Genomic DNA, 19,022 nt, shown 5'->3' on the forward strand with positions numbered 1-19,022 from the left:
TATATATATATATATATATATATAGGTCAGATATTTTTGTGTTTTTTTTCCCTGTCAATATAACATGCAGTATATTTCAGCACATGATTTTTTTCAAATGACAAATATTGCAAACACTACAAAAACGACAGCGTCAAAATTTACTACATTGACATTTCAGAGTGAATTACTTTCTATTTACTCTACTTTCTATTTTCTAATGTTAGACACAATTTTAATGGCTAACTCAGCTAATGTCTTCAAGTCAGTCTGAGATAGCCAGACTAATGTTACGCTACATACTATACTATAGAAAAGATGGGCGTATGAAGGGCATATATGGATTTTCTTGGTTTGTGCATCTGCTGACTGTAAAATTACCTGTGAAACATTTTCCCAGAGCCAGAAAACTGCCAAATTCTAAACACGTAGTCATTTTTATGGCACGTCTCCGTGAGAATGGAGAGATCAGCACATTTTCCCACGCTAGAGAAAGTACCTGACAGTTCACAGTGGCCAAGGGAGCATCCAAGCCAATAAAAAAGATGAAACTCTAGAGTCAAACTTGTGTGCTTTTGGTTAGCACAGTGGAAAATCAAAATGAAACTGCAGTCATGATTGTTTTTGTATGGTAAAGAAAAAAATCTATGTAGCTTATTGGTTGATAAAAATATGAACTTTAACCTTTGAAAATTGTTGACATTCTTTGGGTTTAAGTTAAATAAGCTTGCAACTGGACTTATGTAGATCAAACATTTTGGTAGGTGGAGTTAGACCAGCAGGTGGAGGAAGTAGATTGTTATAAATCCAGAGAAATATACAGGAGAAAAAAAGGAGGAAGACATTAACATGTGGCTAAACAGAATCTGATCAAGTAAGATTATTAAATTATGGCACATGTTGCAAGTTGTATGCCGTGTAAGCCAATTAATAATTTGGATTTTGATTCATCTCATACTAAAGGGAAAATAATGTTAAGAGTGGTCTGAACCAGCTGAGCATGTTAATGTTGCAAGCTAATTATTGTGATTTATTAGACTTGCTGAAAAAGCACCCAGTAAAATAAATTTCTAATGCCAGAGTAAAAATAATTTCCTGCCTTTTCAACCGTTACCAGCTGAAGTGCTCCATTTTGCACTACGCATGTTACATACATAGAGTTTCAGTTTGTTCTGTTAAAGTCCATAAAAAACGTCTTGTTTCACTAATAGAAAAGCTAGTTTTTGAAAATAACTTGACTCTGTTCCTCTACTATATTGACACGTTAAAGCAAATATGAAGTCGGAAAAAGATCAGTACTGTGATTAAGTTCAATTTATATAGCGCCAATTCACAACACATGTCATCTCAAGGCACTTTACAATTCAACCAGATGATGCAGTCAAGATAATTTAGTTTTCAATCTAACGAAAACCAGCTGAATGCATTGACTCATTGACTGGAAGGCAAACCTTCACACCAAGCATGCTTGTAGCGGAGAGGAAAAACTCCCTTTTAACAGGAAGAAACCTCCAGCAGAACCAGGCTCAGTGTGAGCGGCCATCTGCCGAAGCCGGCTGGGGTTCAAGGAGACAGAAGCAGAGATACAGAAAGAAGCAAAGATACAAAAGGCAGCTGTTAGGTTGTTATTGAAGTTGCCTCTTTGCTGCAGTTAGCTAGTGAGCATTTAGTCTTGGATTCTTTTTTTCTCTCCCTTACCCTCCTGCTTACTATACATGGTGGAGAGATAAACATGAGGCCTGTTGATTCAAATGTTCAAATAATTTCACAATCTTTTGGTAACTTTAGGCAAGTAAGCTCCTTTTTTTTATATTCCAGATCGGATAAAAATCTGCTTTGCTAGAAAAGCAGGTCATGTGGATTGATGATTAAATGTTCCTTTACTCACTTAGCATTGGTGATTGTAGACCTGGATATTTTCTGCTTTAAATTGAATGAAATTAAATTAAAAGCTGGTTGATATAACTGACCAGGGGCTCTGTTCTCTATAAGGCTAAAAGCAAAAATGCTGATTTAGGGTTGTATACAGAGACTAAAAGGAGTACATGACCTCTAAACAGTTGAGGGCTGAGCTAATAAATTATGTAGAGCATTTCAGAAATCTGCTTGCTATCAGTCTGGTTTACTCAAACAGTAACTAAATAATGGATGAAGGATGTCTGTGAGAGATATATTGTACGTTATAATAGTTCAGACTCATCCTTTTTTCATTTTATACCATTGATTCTTTTTCCTTTAGGCCTCCGACAGGACTATGCCTCTACCTCAGCCACAGCTGGCCGTCGCAGCTCCAGTTTCTCCTTGCACTCCCTCAGGCGCTGTGAGATGGACCTTGAGGAGGAGGATGAGGAGGATGAGGGCTACGACCAGCTGCCGCCTCCCCAGCCTCGACTCTTCCGTACAGGCTCTATGCAGCGGGGCGGCATGCCCCACTCCCACACCTTCTCCAGCTTCAGAGATTGCAGGCGCAGCTCGGCCAGCCCTCAGTTTTCACTCAGCGGACTCTCTCAGCTGTCTGGACCCTCCAGCTTGATCACAGACACACACTCAGCCTACAGGAGCAGCACAGGTGGGTGTAGAAGAAATGTTGAGCACTAAATATTCTTCCAAATATCTAGAAATTTTCATCCCCACATTAAAAATCACAGAATTTTGGAACTTCTGCATGCAGCTTCATTTTTCAGCCTTTTTTAAGCAGAAAGACGATATTGCAAAACCTGATCAGATCTGTTTATACTGTGAAATAGACAAGCTACAGAGAAGCATGCCCAACTTGATCCGAGCTCCCAGCATGCCCAGTGTTCCCAGTATGCCATGCCTGACCTCCCCTGCCAACCCACCCTCCAATGGCCCCTCCTCTCTGCCATCAATGCCCTCCCTCCGGAGCAGCCAGAGCTTTGACTCGTCCAGCGGGCTCCTCCGACTCCAGTCGTCCAGTAAGGCCCTTGTGTCTACCAGTAAACCAGACACATGGAGCTCATTTCTGCCATAAGCCAATCATATGTTTTTTCTTCATTGTTTTTAGTCCCTTCCCCAGGCCAACTCAGTCAGCGAGTCCAGAGCGTTGGAAACTTCTCCAGCACTCCACGACAGCAGCTGAAAGCTACAGCCTACGTCAGTCCAACGGTTCAGCAGGGGCCCACCTCCACCTCCCTGTCCACTTCTGCCAGTTTGAGCTCCATCCCAAGCAGCACAGCACTTCCCCAGCCCCTAAAAGCCAGCGGGAGTATGCTGCCACAAGCCCTAAAAGCCAACCAGCCGGCTGCCCTGCGCAGCTCCCTTCCTCGCCCAGCGTCCTTAGTGGGAGCGAGTGGACTTCCACGAGCGAGTAAAATCATGCAACCTACACGCAGGTATGGTCCAAAGCACCAGGTACGCATCTCTGAAGGTTCCGACTATGATCTGTTCCACATGCTGTGGCTCTACCCTAAACAGGCCATTCATGCACTGCACACAGTAATGCTAAACACAAAATATCTCAAACACTTAACAGCACTGGTTGGTCATCAAAAATGAAACAATGCAGTAGCAGTTACTCCATTCTGATTCACCTTTTATCCTAATGGGTGGAGGTAGTGATCAGACAGGAAACAATTGGAGAGGGAAGATATGCAGCAAAGGTTCTAATGTATTTTATTTAATCCAAGGTGAATAAAAGTAGGAATAATTGCCTCATTACAAGGGGATCCCCTAAACCAGAAGTCAGGCGTGGTTGTTTGATGATTGTTATCGGGCTGCCTGCTGTTTTATAGGGGGGGGGCAGCAGTTCTAGGCCATTCTGCCATAACATCCAGGGGAGTTTTGATAATTGGGAGGCTGTAAGCCAAAATACACTTTTTTGTTTTGAGAGCAAGCTGCACAGAATTTTCCATCAACCTTGAATTGTTTTGTCGCTGGGCTCCGAATAGCGAATCCAATATTCTGAATCTGACTGGCTTTTCCGCCATGAGGCAAGCATGCAAATCCAAGATATTATCCCATTTCACCTTCCAGTAAAACCACCGCTGCCAGCTTGCGTTCAATTGCACTCGGCATACGGCTCAGCTCACAGTCCTGCTCGTTTACAGCCTTTGTGAGCGTGTCAGTTTTATATCCTGTTTTTTTAACCATTTCAAAGTAAGTTATTGGCAAATATATAACTATATTTATTATTATTTTCTTCCAACCCTGATAAAAAAAATTATTGGCTTCAAAGTGAAGCTGCCTCTCCCTGTCTGTGTACCGCCCATTTCATATCAAAACACTTTGGAAACCTAAACAAAATCTGAGAATTTAAAACAAAAGAAAAATGTCCAGGACTTAGACATTAATTTAAAAAGAAACCTGCTGATCTGTGCTGATTAGCTGCTAAAAGAGCCACTCGGAAACATTGCATTCTACCTCACATCATTTCTCCCTGATGGGAGAAAGGGGGTGTTTGTTTACATTGCTGGTGCAGCACAGATGAGGCAGTTATTCGGAACCGCTCATTTTCACAGTTGAGGGAGGGGCTGCTGCTCAGACAGCAAAAACTCATGATGGATGCTCAGAGATGCATTTATCAAACAAAGTACCCCATTTGTGCATGATTCTGATGAAGGAACTGAATTAGAACATAGTTAGAAGTTTATTTTGCATGATATAGGTCCTTTAAATAAATAGCTACGCACTGTTTAGAGCCAGCTGGAGGGGTTGGAATAAGTATAAGTCCATCTCATCAGGATTTCCACAATGCAATCAAACTGTGTTAAAAATTGCTGCACTTTTTTTTATGCTTCTCCATGACTTGATCTGTTTGAAGAGAAGCTCCAGCAACTGTCTGATAGCACTAACTTGATGTAACCTTTTAGCTTTGGCTCTAGATAAGCCAGATGTACATATTTTGTAGCATCTTTTTTGTTATTATGTTCTGTTTTTTATGTCATGTTAGTTTGGATGCTCAATAGACTTGTTTCCTTCTGTCCACAGTTTGCTCGCCGCTCCAAAGAGCCTGGCTGCTCTGAGTGCCCTGAGGGACGGCAGCTGGAAGGACGGCTGCTATTGACCCCTAACGGACTGAGATGGAGGGAGGCTGAGGGCTGCACAGGGTTACCTACTGCTTAAAAGTGATGCTGCCACCAGATCCCACAGAAAGTGACTGTTAACGTGAACACAAAGATCTGCAATGTAACAGGGTTAGGGATCCAGCAGGCTGGATCTACACGCCCTGCTTAAACACCATAAAACGACAGGCAATACTCTGACAATAAGATGCTAAATGTGAACAGAAAAAAAAAAATCCTCCTCCATGCTTTGTTCATTTCTTTTGAGTTGCAGTTGTTGATAATATAACTTTAATACATTAAGCCTAAAGCTTACAGATTTTTTTTCTGTGCTTATTTTGGTGAGTATTATTAATTTGTCATTATATGCTATGATATATATAAACAGAACCTGAAACTGGAGTGAAATTACTGCCTGTTTAATTAAAAGTGGTGTTTTTTTTTTTTTCTTGATAGTTCTGTTTTACAGCTGGACTTTGCAGCACTTTATATGAGAATCATGATTCACCTGTAAAAGTAAATCACCTAATTTGTTTTTAATTTAGATGTAACATTCTTTTGTATTCGTGCTCAGATTTCATATTAAAGCGAGTTTTCTTTCATTTTCTGTTATTAAGTCTTTAAAGTTGTTTGGTAAACCTAAACACTGCAGTGATATTGCACATGCTTTTTATGAATCACAAACAAACAAGAGGGGCTTAATTTTTAAAATAAATTAATGATTTCAAAGCATGTTTGTCCGCTTCTTCTCTATCATAATACTACAAGGAACAAGGAGGATTTAAAAGCTTTTAAACCTTAAGTAAAGTGCAGATTTAGTTTTCATTTTTTATATATTGCCTCTATCGCTGCTCAATGCCCAAACAGTTATTTTTAATAATGAGAGTAAAATGCATTCAAAGCATCAAAGAACATCAATTTTCTTATGAATTTCAGAAACATCAATATCTAAAGAAAAAACAGAAATTGAAAAAAGAATTTTATAAATTAGGATTTGATATCTAAACAGTTGCTGAATGACAAAATATCTAACATTCGACTCTATTAATATATGTTTTTTTTTATTTATTTAAATCAAATTAAATTCAATAAAATTTGCATTATTGATTTTTGAAAGCTGGTGATTTTTTTGTGTGTTCTTTTAAAAAGAATATTTGACCTATTCAGGTTAGCACAAAAAAACTTTGTTTTTTTGTCCAGTTAAGAAAACCCAACTTTAAGGCAAAAATATTGTATTCAATGAACAAAGTTAAGATTACAAAATAGTGAAGCAATAATCTGATAATATAGCAAAATGGAGTTTAGGGAATTAACAAAGCTAAGTATTTTCTTCGGCTTACATGTTGGGCCTCAAGGCTCCATTTAATTGTATAAGACAAAGTTTCTCCATCTTTTTTGACTTGTGCACTACTTTGGACATTTTATCTAACCATGAGTACCCCCCTCAGTCAAAAGTATTGATGTTTGCCCAAAGGTTGATGTAGAAAAACAACATCAATTTGTTGCCCAGAAGCTAGTAAGGAATCAAAATAAATACAAAATAAAAGCATATTGTAAATCTGCCTTTATACAACTAGAGCTCTTCTGAGTAACTCCCCTATAATCACATATAAATTTGAAGAATTGGAAAGAAAATGTTTAAAAAAAATTATATTATTCAGACTGACTCCATTTGTTTTAATTTGATTTCAACATGGATGACACCTGAGCTTGCTTTGATTAGGTGTGGGGAAACAGCTGATCCCAGGCTGCGCTCTGCATCCAGTCTGTTCCTCTACTTGGTTCAATGTGTGTTAAAGCTGAAGGTGAACTCCAAGAAAAACTTGCCTTTTGGTTGAAAGAAAAAGCTTGTTTTATTTTCCAGTTGGGTCCTCACAAAGCAAAACTATTTTATTTTACAACCTAAGAAATAAAATATTTTCAAGTTCTCCATTGCAATGCACTCACAGACCACTACGGGTCCCCCGGTTGGGAATCACTGCTATAAGACCAAAATACGTACTTCCACAAGGTTCTTGAAGATTGCAGCTTGGCCTGGATGTTATAACTGTTATAAATATCAAAGTCCAGGTTTATGGAGCATATACACTCACCGCCCACTTTATTAGGTACCCCATGCTAGTAACGGGTTGGACCCCCTTTTGCCTTCAGAACTGCCTCAATTCTTTGTGGCATAGATTCAACAAGGTGCTGGAAGCATTCCTTGGGGAGTTTGGTCCATATTGACATGATGGCATCACACAGTTGCCGCAGATTTGTCGGCTGCACATCCATGATGCGAATCTCCCGTTCCACCACATCCCAAAGATGCTCTATTGGATTGAGATCTGGTGACTGTGGAGGCCATTTGAGTACAGTGAACTCATTGTCATGTTCAAGAAACCAGTCTGAGATGATTCCAGCTTTATGACATGGCGCATTATCCTGCTGAAAGTAGCCATCAGAAGTTGGGTACATTGTGGTCAGAAAGGGATGGACATGGTCAGCAACAATACTCAGGTAGGCTGTGGCGTTGCAACGATGCTCAATTGGTACCAAGGGGCCCAAAGTGTGCCAAGAAAATATTTCCCACACCATGACACCACCACCAGCCTGAACCGTTGATACAAGGCAGGATGGATCCATGCTTTCATGTTGTAGACGCCAAATTCTGACCCTACCATCCGAATGTCGCAGCAGAAATCGTGACTCATCAGACCAGGCAACGTTTTTCCAATCTTCTATTGTACAATTTCGATGAGCTTGTGCAAATTGTAGCCTCAGTTTCCTGTTCTTAGCTGAAAGGAGTGGCACCCGGTGTGGTCTTCTGCTGCTGTAGCCCATCTGCCTCAAAGTTCGACGTACTGTGCGTTCAGAGATGCTCTTCTGCACACCTTGGTTGTAACGGGTGGTTATTTGAGTCACTGTTGCCCTTCTATCAGCTCGAACCAGTCTGGCCATTCTCCTCTGACCTCTGGCATCAACAAGACATTTCCGCCCACAGAACTGCTGCTCACTGGATGTTTTTTCTTTTTCGGACCATTCTCTGTAAACCCTAGAGATGGTTGTGCGTGAAAATCCCAGTAGATCAGCAGTTTCTGAAATACTCAGACCAGCCCTTCTGGCACCAACAATCATGTCACTTTCAAAGTCACTCAGATCACCTTTCTTCCCCATACTGATGCTCGGTTTGAACTGCAGGAGATTGTCTTGACCATGTCTAATGCACTGAGTTGCCGCCATGTGATTGGCTGCTTAGAAATTAAGTGTTAACGAGCAGTTGGACAGGTGTACCTAATAAAGTGGCCGGTGAGTGTAGTTGTTTGTTGTCACGTGTAGAAACCAACCAAGACTCCTGCTTTTGTCCTCCCATCCGAACCGATACCATCCGTACCCTCACCTTTAAACGATGATGTTAGATATAGGATACAAATGCCAAAAAAAAACAAAAAAAAAACATTCTAGGGCAGAAATGTATTCAAATGAATAAGATTTAAAACTCAACAAGACTGATTGCTAGATTTAAATAGGACAGTGTTTAAACTAAGTAAAAGTTTAAAGGTTTTTGTCAACATTTAATATTTTTTTCTAAATGATGAGGGCGTTTTTATAGGATATATGCAGCATGACCTAAAGGAGAGGAGTTTAAGACTTTAAATATGCACTGTAGCAATGGGGCAGAGCGTTGAACCGAACAGACCCTGGAAGAGCTGACCTGGCTAATCTTTAACATGCTTGTGTTTTCATGGGGAAGTCTCCCAAGTAACGTTCAGCCTGGTACAGTTTTATACACATAGAGGCTACAGACATATTCTCCTGCTGTTAAGAAACTTGAAAACTAGGTCTGCGGATGTGTTTGACCATTAAATCCTGGCCCCGGAGCGGTTCTGGAAATGCCTAACAAAGCTCAAGAGGTACGTTTCAAGCTCAGCATGCTTCTGTGAATGCTACAGCTTTTTTCAAGTTTTTCTATTTCTATTTTTATTTTTATTTTTTTCTGAATTAGGATGCTGTGATCAACCTAAAGACGCTGCAGGAGATATCCAGGCAGCTGGGTTTTGAGTGGACTGTTCTGGCTTCTGAACTGGGTTTCAGCAGAGCTGAAATAGGCCGGTTTCACACCAGATCGACAGAGAGGAGCGTGCAGACCAGGCTCATGTTGGAAAGCTGGTACTCTGTGTGATTTTATGTGCAGGTGTATGAACCACCCTGAAATAATCATTAAGATTTCAGCTTTATTTTTTACCTTGTAACACTGGATCCTGTATAGGATAAAAATCATGGTACATTTTGCATCACCCTCCCTTTCTCTTAATATTGGATTGATCACTAGGTATGAGAGGTCATGGGACAAACCCAATAAGACCAAAGTGCTCCAAGATGGATTGGATCGGGCGGGACGGCGTGACCTTGCAGAGAAGCTGCGCTGCCTCCACTGGGGTCACCAAAAGCTGAGCAAGAAGGTGGAGCTGCCCTCAGCCTTCCCTTTCATCATCACAGTCCATAAGACCATCAGTAACCACGACGCCCTGCGCAGAATCAACGACCTCAGCCGCAGATTCACTTAAAGAACGTCCAAAGTGCACGCATGCGGATCTGGTCCGATTCAATAACTTTATACACATTAAATATAGATTAAAATCACCAATGAAAGAAAAGCTGTGCTACATGTGGAGCTTCTTGTCTTGTAGGTAAATAGAAAAATTGCAACAAAGATGCAAAGCAGAATTATACTTTTATTTCTTCATTAGTTATGTGGATTTGCAACACTTTTTTGGTTACATGGACAACTTTGTCTCTTATTTGAATTTCAATGAACCCCAATGCTGGGTGTGTTGAATGCCTTCGAACCACAGTAAAATAAAGCAAATAGTTTTATTTTTCACACATTTACTATTCAATTACTTACTTTTTTTAATGAATGGCCAAAATAAATATATTTCTAAGCTAAAAAGTTTTTTTTTTTTTATAGATCTAAGTGATCTTTTCCCCTCAGGATTCGTTTTAACACACATTTTACCTCAAACTTTTAAAATGTTTTTTCAGGATCTTCATAAATTTTTAAGATTTCCTCACTGATCATTCTGCATCTGCTTTTCTCATTATTGCTTTCAACAGTAGATGAATTAATAGGACATTGCAGTTCATAATAAGAAGATATGATAAATAATACTATTCTGTTTAGCTACTTCATTTTAGTGAAACATGTCAATCTTTAATAGAGAAAAGAGACATACATATGCAGTAAGTTATGGAGGAATGTAAGAGAGGGTTAAATATTGGAGTGACTGGGGAGCAGATAACACAGCATTGAGGGCTATATATAATTTAGGAGACTTTAGCAGAAATATAGACTAGATTAACCTGAAAATATATTCTAATTTTGTAGGTGCCGTTATATAAAAGTTTTTTGTTATTACAATAGGAGTAAATGATAAATGCAAAGATCTATTAATGCCTGTTATTTTCACGGCAACGTTTCTTTCTTTTGTATGTGCATTGCACTGGAATAGAAAAAGGGAAAAAAAACTTTCAGGTTCCTCTAGGAGGGAATAATTTCCAGTCTGAACTCAAGATATCTAATCTTATTTCTTTGACATTATTTCAAACCATTCTAAAGAGCAAGTAATGTGACTATAAACCAGTCTTAATGTTCTTAAAATGTTGTGGTTGTTTTAGTCTTTTAAATGAGCGTAACAGATGAGTGTATAGAATGTAAAGTAATATAAAATGTAGAACATATATTACTAAATTGTAGGAAATATGATAAAGAAAGGATAAGATTAAAAAAAGACAAATAGGAAGGGAGTGGAATCTGGAAGGATTAATAGGAGCAACAGGAGAGGGGATACAGTATACAGAAAATACAGAAAGTTGTTATTAAGTATCATAAGAATATAGGATTATACAATAAGATTTAAAATATGTATATATACATATGTTGCAAAATGCCATTAAACTAACAGAGGTAGAAGAAGGAGGAGGAGGTAAGGAGAGTACAAATAAGGTAATTATAGATATTAATGTTTAAAGTTAATGTTAAAGTTTTAGTATAACAGAAATAAAGGGTATAATTAAACAGAAACAAAAAACAAAAGAGAGGTGGCAAAAGTTATGGGAAGAAGAAAAGAAAGGAAGGTGGTTCTATAAAATTTTTAATAGGGCAACATCAGACAGGGAAGATGAGCCAGTGGAACATGTTATTTTGGGTTGTAGGAAATATTTGATTCAGAGAAACAAGTTAATTAGGAAATTTGGTATTATTGATTTACTGCAAAATGAATCAGGAAGCAGAGGATATCAGGTTATATTTGAGTTTTTGAAACAGACTAAATTGTATAACAGGATATAGTTTTTGTTTGTTTGTTTGTTTTTTGCCATGCGATACACACTCCTTACCAGTTGGGGGCGGTAATGCTTACCTAACGTTTTTTTTTACCAACCGCCATAAAAAAATCAAGAAGAAGAATATAATCATCCACCAGATGATAAAAGCAGTTTTGTTTTTTGCCGGACAGCGCGTAATTCGGGCTTTAACGGTGCGAGTTTTACTCTGGAAGGTCCAGGAATGGCCTCATCGCTGGGTTTGTTCGCCGGACCGGAAGTGCTTGAGGACGCGAACCACGCTCGGGGTTTGATGAACGAGCTTAAAAAGATGTACGACTGCCGTTTGCTGGGCGACGTTACCATAGGGGTCGAGTGTGAAGAGGAGGAGGAGGAGGAGGAGGAGGAGAAGGTGTCACCGGAGCACAGCGGAGGAAGAGGAGGAGAAGGGGTTGAGGTTGGCCATTTGTTTCTTTGTAGCCGCAACGTCCTGGCCGCCGCCAGTCCGTACTTCAAGAGCATGTTCACGGGCGGGTTAACCGAGAGCGCCCAGGAGAGAGTCCTCATCCGCGGCGTGGACTCTGAGTCCATGTCGGTCATCATCGACTACTGCTACACAGGCAGGGTGACCATCACGGAGAGCAACGTGCAGAGGCTGTACGCGGCGGCCAACATGCTGCAGCTGGAGTACATCAGCAGAGTCTGCACCGACTTCATGAGCAGGAGGCTGGATCCCTCCAACTGTGTGGCGATGCTGAAGCTCGCAGACACCTACAACAACCCGGAGCTGAAGAAGAACGCCCAGGTGTTCATAGCCAGGAACTTCACCCAGGTGTGTAACGCTGGAGACCTCTGCGAGCTGAACTCGGATCAATTTAAAGAGCTGCTGTCTCTGGACACTTTGGACGTGGACTGCGAGAAGACTGTGTGTTCAGCAGCTGTTCAGTGGCTGGAGGGGAATGCAGCGGTGGATAAAGAAGAAGCTCTGCGGGTGCTGAAGTGTGTGCGCTGGAGCCTGTTCAGCGAGGAGGACCTGGAGAGCCTCAAAGAGAGGCCTCTGATGGAGACCTACCTGTCATCCTTTTTCAGGACGTCTTCAGAGGGGGGCTGCAAGGTGCCCGCACCTCTGGACGTGCAAAAACACAGGATAGGTGTGAGTGCAAAAGAGATGATTCTCTTTTTTGGCCGGCCTAACGAAGTCATAATGTGCTGCGAACCTTACTCAGAGGATCTTTATATCATGTCTCCGGCTTCCGTGCCTTTCACTAGTCAAGAATACAAAAGCTCCAATACAGCGCCTGTTATCGCTTGCTCCACGCCTGATAACAGCTTGTATTTAACGTCCCACCTTTCCAAGCAGTTCTGGGTGTATAATCCTGTCCTCAATAGATGGCAGGAGTTGGCAGAGAGGCTGCTGGGCAGAATCCACGCTGGGATGGTCTATCTGAATGGTCACATCTATCTTCTGGGAGGAAGAAATCCAATTACAGATATCAGATTGAAGGAGGTGGAGTGTTACAGCATCCAAAGGAACCAGTGGATGTTTGTGGCGCCTCTGCCTCACTATTTGGGTAAAATGCAAGTGGTGGCTGTGAATGATCACCTGTACGTGCTCAACAAAAGGAGAATGCTCTGCTACGACCCCAAGAAGAACCACTGGCTTCAATGCGGGTCACTCAGGAGAGACAAGCTTCACAAGGCCTGCATCTTCCAGGAGCAGATCGTCTGCGTGTGCGACATCCCCGTGATTAAAGCTTACAGCCCCACCAGAGGGGAGTGGAAGAGGTTTGGGGACATTCCCATGGAGAACGGAGCAGTGAACTACCAGGTGATCCAGCACAGAGGGAAGCTGTTGCTGCTCACGCACATGTTGCACCGGAATGACAGGGACAGGGTCCTCATCCACGAGTACGACCCCAACCGGGACGCGTGGAAGAACCTCATGGCAGTCTACGTGTCCGCTATGGGACCGGTGTGCGTGTCGACGCGTGTGTACCCGGTGTTCCTGCGGTCTGGTCACAGATTCTCCACAGAGGAGGACGATGACAGCGGCTCCAGTGCTGACTGGGACCCAGATATCCTAACGGATGCTGAGTCTGATTCAGGCAGCTCCAGTTCCTTCTCTGATGAGAACATGCAGTGAGCTGAAAGACTACCTGTCCATTTTTTTTATTTATGCATTTGTACGACGGAGTATTGGGGCCAGGCTAGAGATTTTTTTTATTGATATATATATGGGTTTTATATTTTATGTTCTTTGACAATCATACAAGTTTTGTATCACAAATGAAGTACTCTTTTTATATAAGTTTGTATCGAAGCAGGAACATGTTTTTTTTTTACACTGTGTCCATGAGCTCTGGGGAGGGTCAGAAGCTCTGGGGAGGTAACAGATGAAGCAGTGATTGGTACCAGGTACTGGGCTTGATGTAACTTGTTTTTGTATCTGATCATTATGTAATTTTGTTTTTGGTTTCGGCTGTCCACGAGCCCTGGGTGGGTTCGGGGGACGCCGGTTCCATATTTTGGTTTCTGTAATCATGCGCTCCAGGTGTGAGAGGGAGCGGTCACTTTTCCTGATTGAGTGAAAGATTTTACTTTGAAGTGTGGCATAAATCGCGGGGGCTTGTTGACACCGGTGGGGTCTGCTAGGGTTGCGTACGGACGCCTAGCTGCGTGGGTTGCTGCCCTGCCGGGATCGACCGGCCCTCCGATCCTTGTGTCACGTTAGGGGGACAATATAAATTTTATTCAGCACTGTGCCTTGATTGATGTGCTTGCTTTGCTGTTTTCTGTGGCAAAATAAAACGACACATTTTAATTCTAGCAGAAACAGCATACGATGGCCGACTAGCACCACCAAACAGCAACCTGAGGCCACTTTGACATCCTGCTAAAAATTCCCTTATTTGTCAAACCACAGCCAAAGTGTAAATTCACATGATGCTCAACATTCCTCATTTTAGAGAAGAAAGTGCTTCTTGTTTCTCATAATTTTAGGACTTTATTCTCTTAATATTATGACTTTATTCTCGTAATTTTATTTATTCTAATAATTTTACGACTTTATTCTCGCAATTTTACGACTTTATTCTCATAATTTTATTTATTCTCCTAATTTTACGACTTTATTCTCGTAATGTTACGACTTTATTCTTGTCGGGACTTTATTCTCGTAATTTTACAACTTTATTCTCGAAATAGAAGAAAAAAAATCTCTAGCCTGGCCCTATTACTCCGTCATACATTTGCATTTAACCTCGTTTAGACTGATTTTTAAAAGCTCTTCATCCTCATCCTAACTCCTTCAAATGTCGCTAAACGGGATTGTCAATCACAGACTTTTCCTTGGATTCTTCTAGTCATTCCAAACCATTCTGTTGGAGCTCCAGTGTCCTAGTCGTTTACAGAGCACATCTCAGTACCTTTGCTTTCTGGCTGATTTTTTTTGACCACTTTTGAATGTTGATGGGGCTTTCACACTCATGGTAGCGTGAGACAGACATTCTTTTTGAAATGACGAAACTTGTTGGTAATCATAATCTCTTTATAACACCACTTCTACCAGATCGGTTCTTGCTTTTCCTTTGTGACGGAAAAAGATTACCGCTCTTTTCAAAAGAACAACAATGTCTGTAAAATTCTGAAGCTGCTCTGCTACTTGACATCAGTTACTGATCAATGTTTGATCAGGCTGTTAATTTTTTAATATGCTTTACATTTATTTATTTATTACATGCTAACGCTGGAACTTGATAGGACAAAATATGTGCAAAGGGGACATGGGATGTATCCACGACTGTATTTCCAAGGCACTATAGATCTAGGCCAATTATTTCTCATTATCAATAATGGATATTATTAGATTGACCTGTGTAAAAATTTCCCTTTTTATTGCTTTAATTTAGACTCTCAGTTCTGTTCCTTTTTTTTTTTTCAATATACTTTAACACACTTTCTTTGGATTGGTGAAAAAATAGCTTTCAAATTTGCGGTTTAAATGCTTCTTAATTATGACTTTAAACAAAACTGGACAAAGCAAAGGGGCTTTTTTCTATATTGCTGATGTGATGCCTGATTCAGACAGAGGTTGGAACCCTTTTTAGTGTAAACCATAGAGCAAAGGTTTGGTGTGTTCTCTCAGGTTTGGGCTTCAAAAGCCTCCTTGCCATTTTTGACTTTTCATTACTTTGACATGAGAGCGGCTCATTCTTGTGATGCATCTTTAGCTTTAGTATCTGTATTCCAAAACGTTCTGAGCAGTGTCTGGTCCAATGAGCTGGGAGATGTTAGACAGAAAGCTGTTGCTGGGACCTTTAAATTTAAGAAATGCAACAGCGAACAACCAGCTCCAACTATTACGGTCCTGATGTGATTACCCAGAAGATATCACTGCATTTCAAAAGGGACAATGGAGCTAACATGTCAAAGATTTGGAAGTGTTTTTGTTGTCAAACATGTGTCAAACATCTGTGCTCAGTATTATTTAAAAAAAAGTCCTCATGTCTTCCTGTCTTTGAGTTAAACAATCTGCTTTCCTACACAGTCTGAACAGAATGTAGAGTTAAGGAGATCTATGTGTTGATGTTCTAGAAGAAATATAAAAAGAAAAAAAAATAGTGACTTTAAATTTTAATGGAATGTATTGTCAAAAACTTGCCCTTTCTAAAGAATAAAGAACAGAAAAAGCTGAAGTAACCACAAAAAAAAAAAAAGTTAATTCAATGTCATAGTTTAGGAGCTAGGAACTCGGAGCCCAGATGCTCATATAGCTTTATAGCTGTATCTGATACAGTTTGGAGTGGGGATCCTGTATTTATGATGCATAAAATAGTATAAACATTTGTCATTTAATTTCATTGTATAGTATAAACAATGTCATTAATCATTCCCATGATTAAAAAAAGAACCAAAACGAGAAATATTGAAATGGAAAATGCAAAAACAAAAAGTGAAAGGTTAAAAAGGACTAACTAAAAAGTCAAGAAATTAACTTATAACATATGTTTGCTTTGTTAACTTAGTAAAATATTTAGCAAGAGCCAACAAGGGCAAGTAAACCTAAGCTCAGTTTTAAAGTTATGTTTGATCAAAACTATGTGATGTTGAAAGGGCATGGGCTGATATGAGATTCTTTCTGTATGATGGGTGAACAATGAATAGTTTTCCAGTATCATTAGAATCTAGACAATCAGCCATTACAACTAAGCAAGTCGATCAAATAAGATCATATTAGGTTAGTCGGTCAGATATCTGCTTCACAGGCCAATCTGTAGTCAGCTGCCCAACAGACAAAATACTAGCCAACTTCAGTCTCATCATTGAGTTTGATGGAGGTGCTCCTTTAGTTTTAGTACCATGAGAAAATATCAAATGCTTCAAAACATAAAAATATCCCTTTTTCTAAGGGAGAGAAAATGTAAAACAGCCCTCTGTCAGCCAGCAACAGGTGGAGGAGGGAAACCACTGCAATGAACCATAGCTTTACAGCTATAAACCATACATATCCAAGGAATACCTTTTCTGGCAACCCTTTCTTTATTTTAACCAGAGGAATTTTTTTTTTAATATTAAATGAAACTTTACTCTTAAATGCTTAGTATGACATATTTTTTTTTCTATTTTTGGTCTAGAATTCCAAGCTGTCAATCAAAAATCAAAAAAATATATCTGTATTTTACATTTTTCTTGCACACAGTTGTGGGATGTACACTACTCAAAAAAAATTTAAAGGAACACTTTGTAATCAGAGTATAGCATCATATATAGCAAGTTAATTAAACTTCTGGGATACTGATTTAGTCAGGTAAGTAGCACAGGGGTTGTTAATCAGTTTCAGCTGCTTTGCTGTTAATAAAATTAACAACAGGTGCACTAGAGGGGCACCATCAAATAACGAGACGACCATTAAAACAGGAATGGTTTTACAGGTGGAGGCCACTGACATTTTTCACCTCATCTCTTCTGATTCTTTCACCAGTTTTGCATTTGGCTAGGGTCACTGTCACTTCTATTAGCATGAGGCGCTACCTGGACCCTACAGAGGTTATGCAGGCAGTCCAACTCCTCCAGGATGGCACATCAATACGTGCCATTGCCAGAAGGTTTGCTGCGTCTTAGGGAAAGTAATTGGACATATAAGATGAGGAACATGCAATTTACTACATCAAGACGGTGACAAAAATAAAAAAAAGCAAATCTTATATTTACATATTGAAATGAGAATATATTTTTTTCAAACAAGAAAGCAAGCATGCCATCAGATGATTCAATTCCATCATTCTTCTCGGGCTTAATCCATCAGGGTCTCATTGGGGCAGGTGTTATGCTGGAAAGTGCATGCCTGCCGAGATATGCATCCCCAATCGCGGGAGCGCGCCTCGCTCTGTACTACTGCGTATCGACGAGGAAAACTGATTAAATATGACCAATGGAGCTACTTGTTGTTATATTAATGATATAAAAAAGTTTAAATATACCTCTCATGGGAAAATTTGTGGTTATTTGGCAGATTCATTTACAAAAGTACGGGTGTTATGAACAACATTAAATCCATTTATTTTAATCCGTTTTCCTCGTCGATATGCAGTTGTACAGAGCGAGGCGCGCAGGCATGCAATTTTCGGCATAACACCTCTGTCTATCTGTGGCAGTCTATGGGCGAGACGCAGGATAAAGCACACCACCTAAAGATGTATGTAGATATGGATTTGTTAGTTGGGTTAAAACGTATTAATGTTTACTGTTAACGTGTGACGTCAGGATGGCCGAGCGGTCTAAGGCGCTACGTTCAGGTCGTAGTCTCCCCTGGAGGCGTGGGTTCGAATCCCACTTCTGACAACACCTTTTAACTTTGTGTCGTTCCTCTTTTTTTTTTTTTCTTCCATACCGTACCATAAAGATTTCTAACTAAAGCGTTTTGATATAAGGGGAGGGGGGCAATGTGAAATCTATCGTAAACGAAATCGCTCACCTTTACAGTCAGGTGCCTATAGTTTAGCAGAGACTATTCAAAAGTTTTCTACAATTTAAATAGAACCAAATGTAATGTAATGTGTTTATTTGACCATTAAACAGATTTCGATCACAAACCACAGCACATTCTAGCTATATCATTTTTAGTTCCTGTTGATATTTTTTATTGGCTGTGCAAAATGGTCCATTTCTCCTAGTGGACGTCAAAGTTCCCACTTCCTGCAAACAGATACAAAATAAACGTTGTTTTGGTTTACATCGTTAAAAAATAGGAGTTTCTAACCGTCTTTTCTGTTATAAATGGGTTGCTCCGCTTTGTTTTGCGGTATAAGCTTTCTCCTAAAACGTAACGGAACATGTTGTGGTGTAAAGTGGACCAACAGCGCCCCCTGCTGCCGTATACTTGCATAACACCAATGTTTATTTCACAGCCATGTAGTGGCGTAAATAGCAGAGACTACAGTTGCTTAGGGGCCCCGTCACTGACTCTTGGTAGGCTCCATATGCAATCGTGGACTAGGACGTCTCTTTGCAGATGTAATGGTGAGAAAAATTTCTCTTAAACCCACCTAATACTACGCTAACTGACTGGACCGTATTCTAGGGACAAACTCTGCCATATTTAAAAATGAATACAGAAATACATAAATGCTCCAAAAATAAATAAGCATACAATAATTGCCCCTCAAAAATACAATTAATAAATGTTGGTAGAAATTAAATTCTACAGTGAGACATACATGT

General features: G+C 40.0%; 3 protein-coding genes and 1 non-coding gene across 5 annotated transcripts in view; all 4 read left to right on the top strand.

The window, feature by feature from the left end:
- slain1 (SLAIN motif family member 1) overlaps window positions 1–5,712 on the top strand; it is a 20,813-nt gene extending 15,101 nt beyond the window's left edge. Inside the window, exons 6-9 of the mRNA XM_015398904.1 lie at window positions 2,219–2,548; window positions 2,727–2,915; window positions 3,005–3,332; window positions 4,927–5,712. Coding sequence (XP_015254390.1) covers window positions 2,219–2,548; window positions 2,727–2,915; window positions 3,005–3,332; window positions 4,927–5,002 — 923 coding nt within the window. The 3' untranslated portion in view covers window positions 5,003–5,712. The remainder of the gene's footprint in view (window positions 1–2,218; window positions 2,549–2,726; window positions 2,916–3,004; window positions 3,333–4,926) is intronic.
- Window positions 5,713–8,758: 3,046 nt separating this feature from the next.
- On the top strand, window positions 8,759–9,598 carry LOC107100439 (p53-induced death domain-containing protein 1-like). Of its 2 annotated transcripts, none has more exons than XR_001482009.1 (3): window positions 8,759–8,893; window positions 8,986–9,174; window positions 9,313–9,598. XR_001482009.1 is itself a non-coding variant. In XM_015398906.1 (3 exons), the coding sequence occupies exons 1-3, from the start codon at window positions 8,873–8,875 to the stop codon at window positions 9,545–9,547; spliced, it is 420 nt and encodes a 139-aa protein (XP_015254392.1). In that variant the 5' UTR covers window positions 8,759–8,872; the 3' UTR covers window positions 9,548–9,598. The 2 variants fall into 2 exon arrangements, 1 of the variants encoding a protein (XP_015254392.1); XM_015398906.1 differs by having other exon boundaries at window positions 8,986–9,149.
- Window positions 9,599–11,450: 1,852 nt separating this feature from the next.
- On the top strand, window positions 11,451–14,363 carry LOC107100434 (kelch repeat and BTB domain-containing protein 7-like). The gene has a single exon (XM_015398900.1). The coding sequence runs from the start codon at window positions 11,548–11,550 to the stop codon at window positions 13,444–13,446; it is 1,899 nt and encodes a 632-aa protein (XP_015254386.1). The 5' UTR covers window positions 11,451–11,547; the 3' UTR covers window positions 13,447–14,363.
- A 3,697-nt stretch (window positions 14,364–18,060) lies between these two features.
- On the top strand, window positions 18,061–18,143 carry trnal-cag. The gene has a single exon. It is a non-coding gene; the product is annotated as a tRNA-Leu (tRNA).
- The last annotated feature ends 879 nt before the right edge of the window (window positions 18,144–19,022 follow it).

This window comes from Cyprinodon variegatus, unplaced genomic scaffold, assembly GCF_000732505.1.
Source record: "Cyprinodon variegatus isolate N-32 unplaced genomic scaffold, C_variegatus-1.0 Scaffold971, whole genome shotgun sequence".
In the NCBI taxonomy this organism is placed as follows: Eukaryota; Metazoa; Chordata; class Actinopteri; order Cyprinodontiformes; family Cyprinodontidae; genus Cyprinodon; species Cyprinodon variegatus.

Bases quoted from the DNA above. Each gene is read 5' to 3' on its own strand.
- LOC107100439 (XM_015398906.1), top strand. From the start codon at position 8,873: ATGCCTAACAAAGCTCAAGAG. The intron at 8,894-8,985 runs GTACGTTTCAAG...TTTCTGAATTAG, and splicing joins TGCCTAACAAAGCTCAAGAG to GATGCTGTGATCAACCTAAA. The intron at 9,150-9,312 runs GTACTCTGTGTG...ATTGATCACTAG, and splicing joins AGGCTCATGTTGGAAAGCTG to GTATGAGAGGTCATGGGACA.
- LOC107100434 (XM_015398900.1), top strand. From the start codon at position 11,548: ATGGCCTCATCGCTGGGTTTGTTCGCCGGACCGGAAGTGCTTGAGGAC.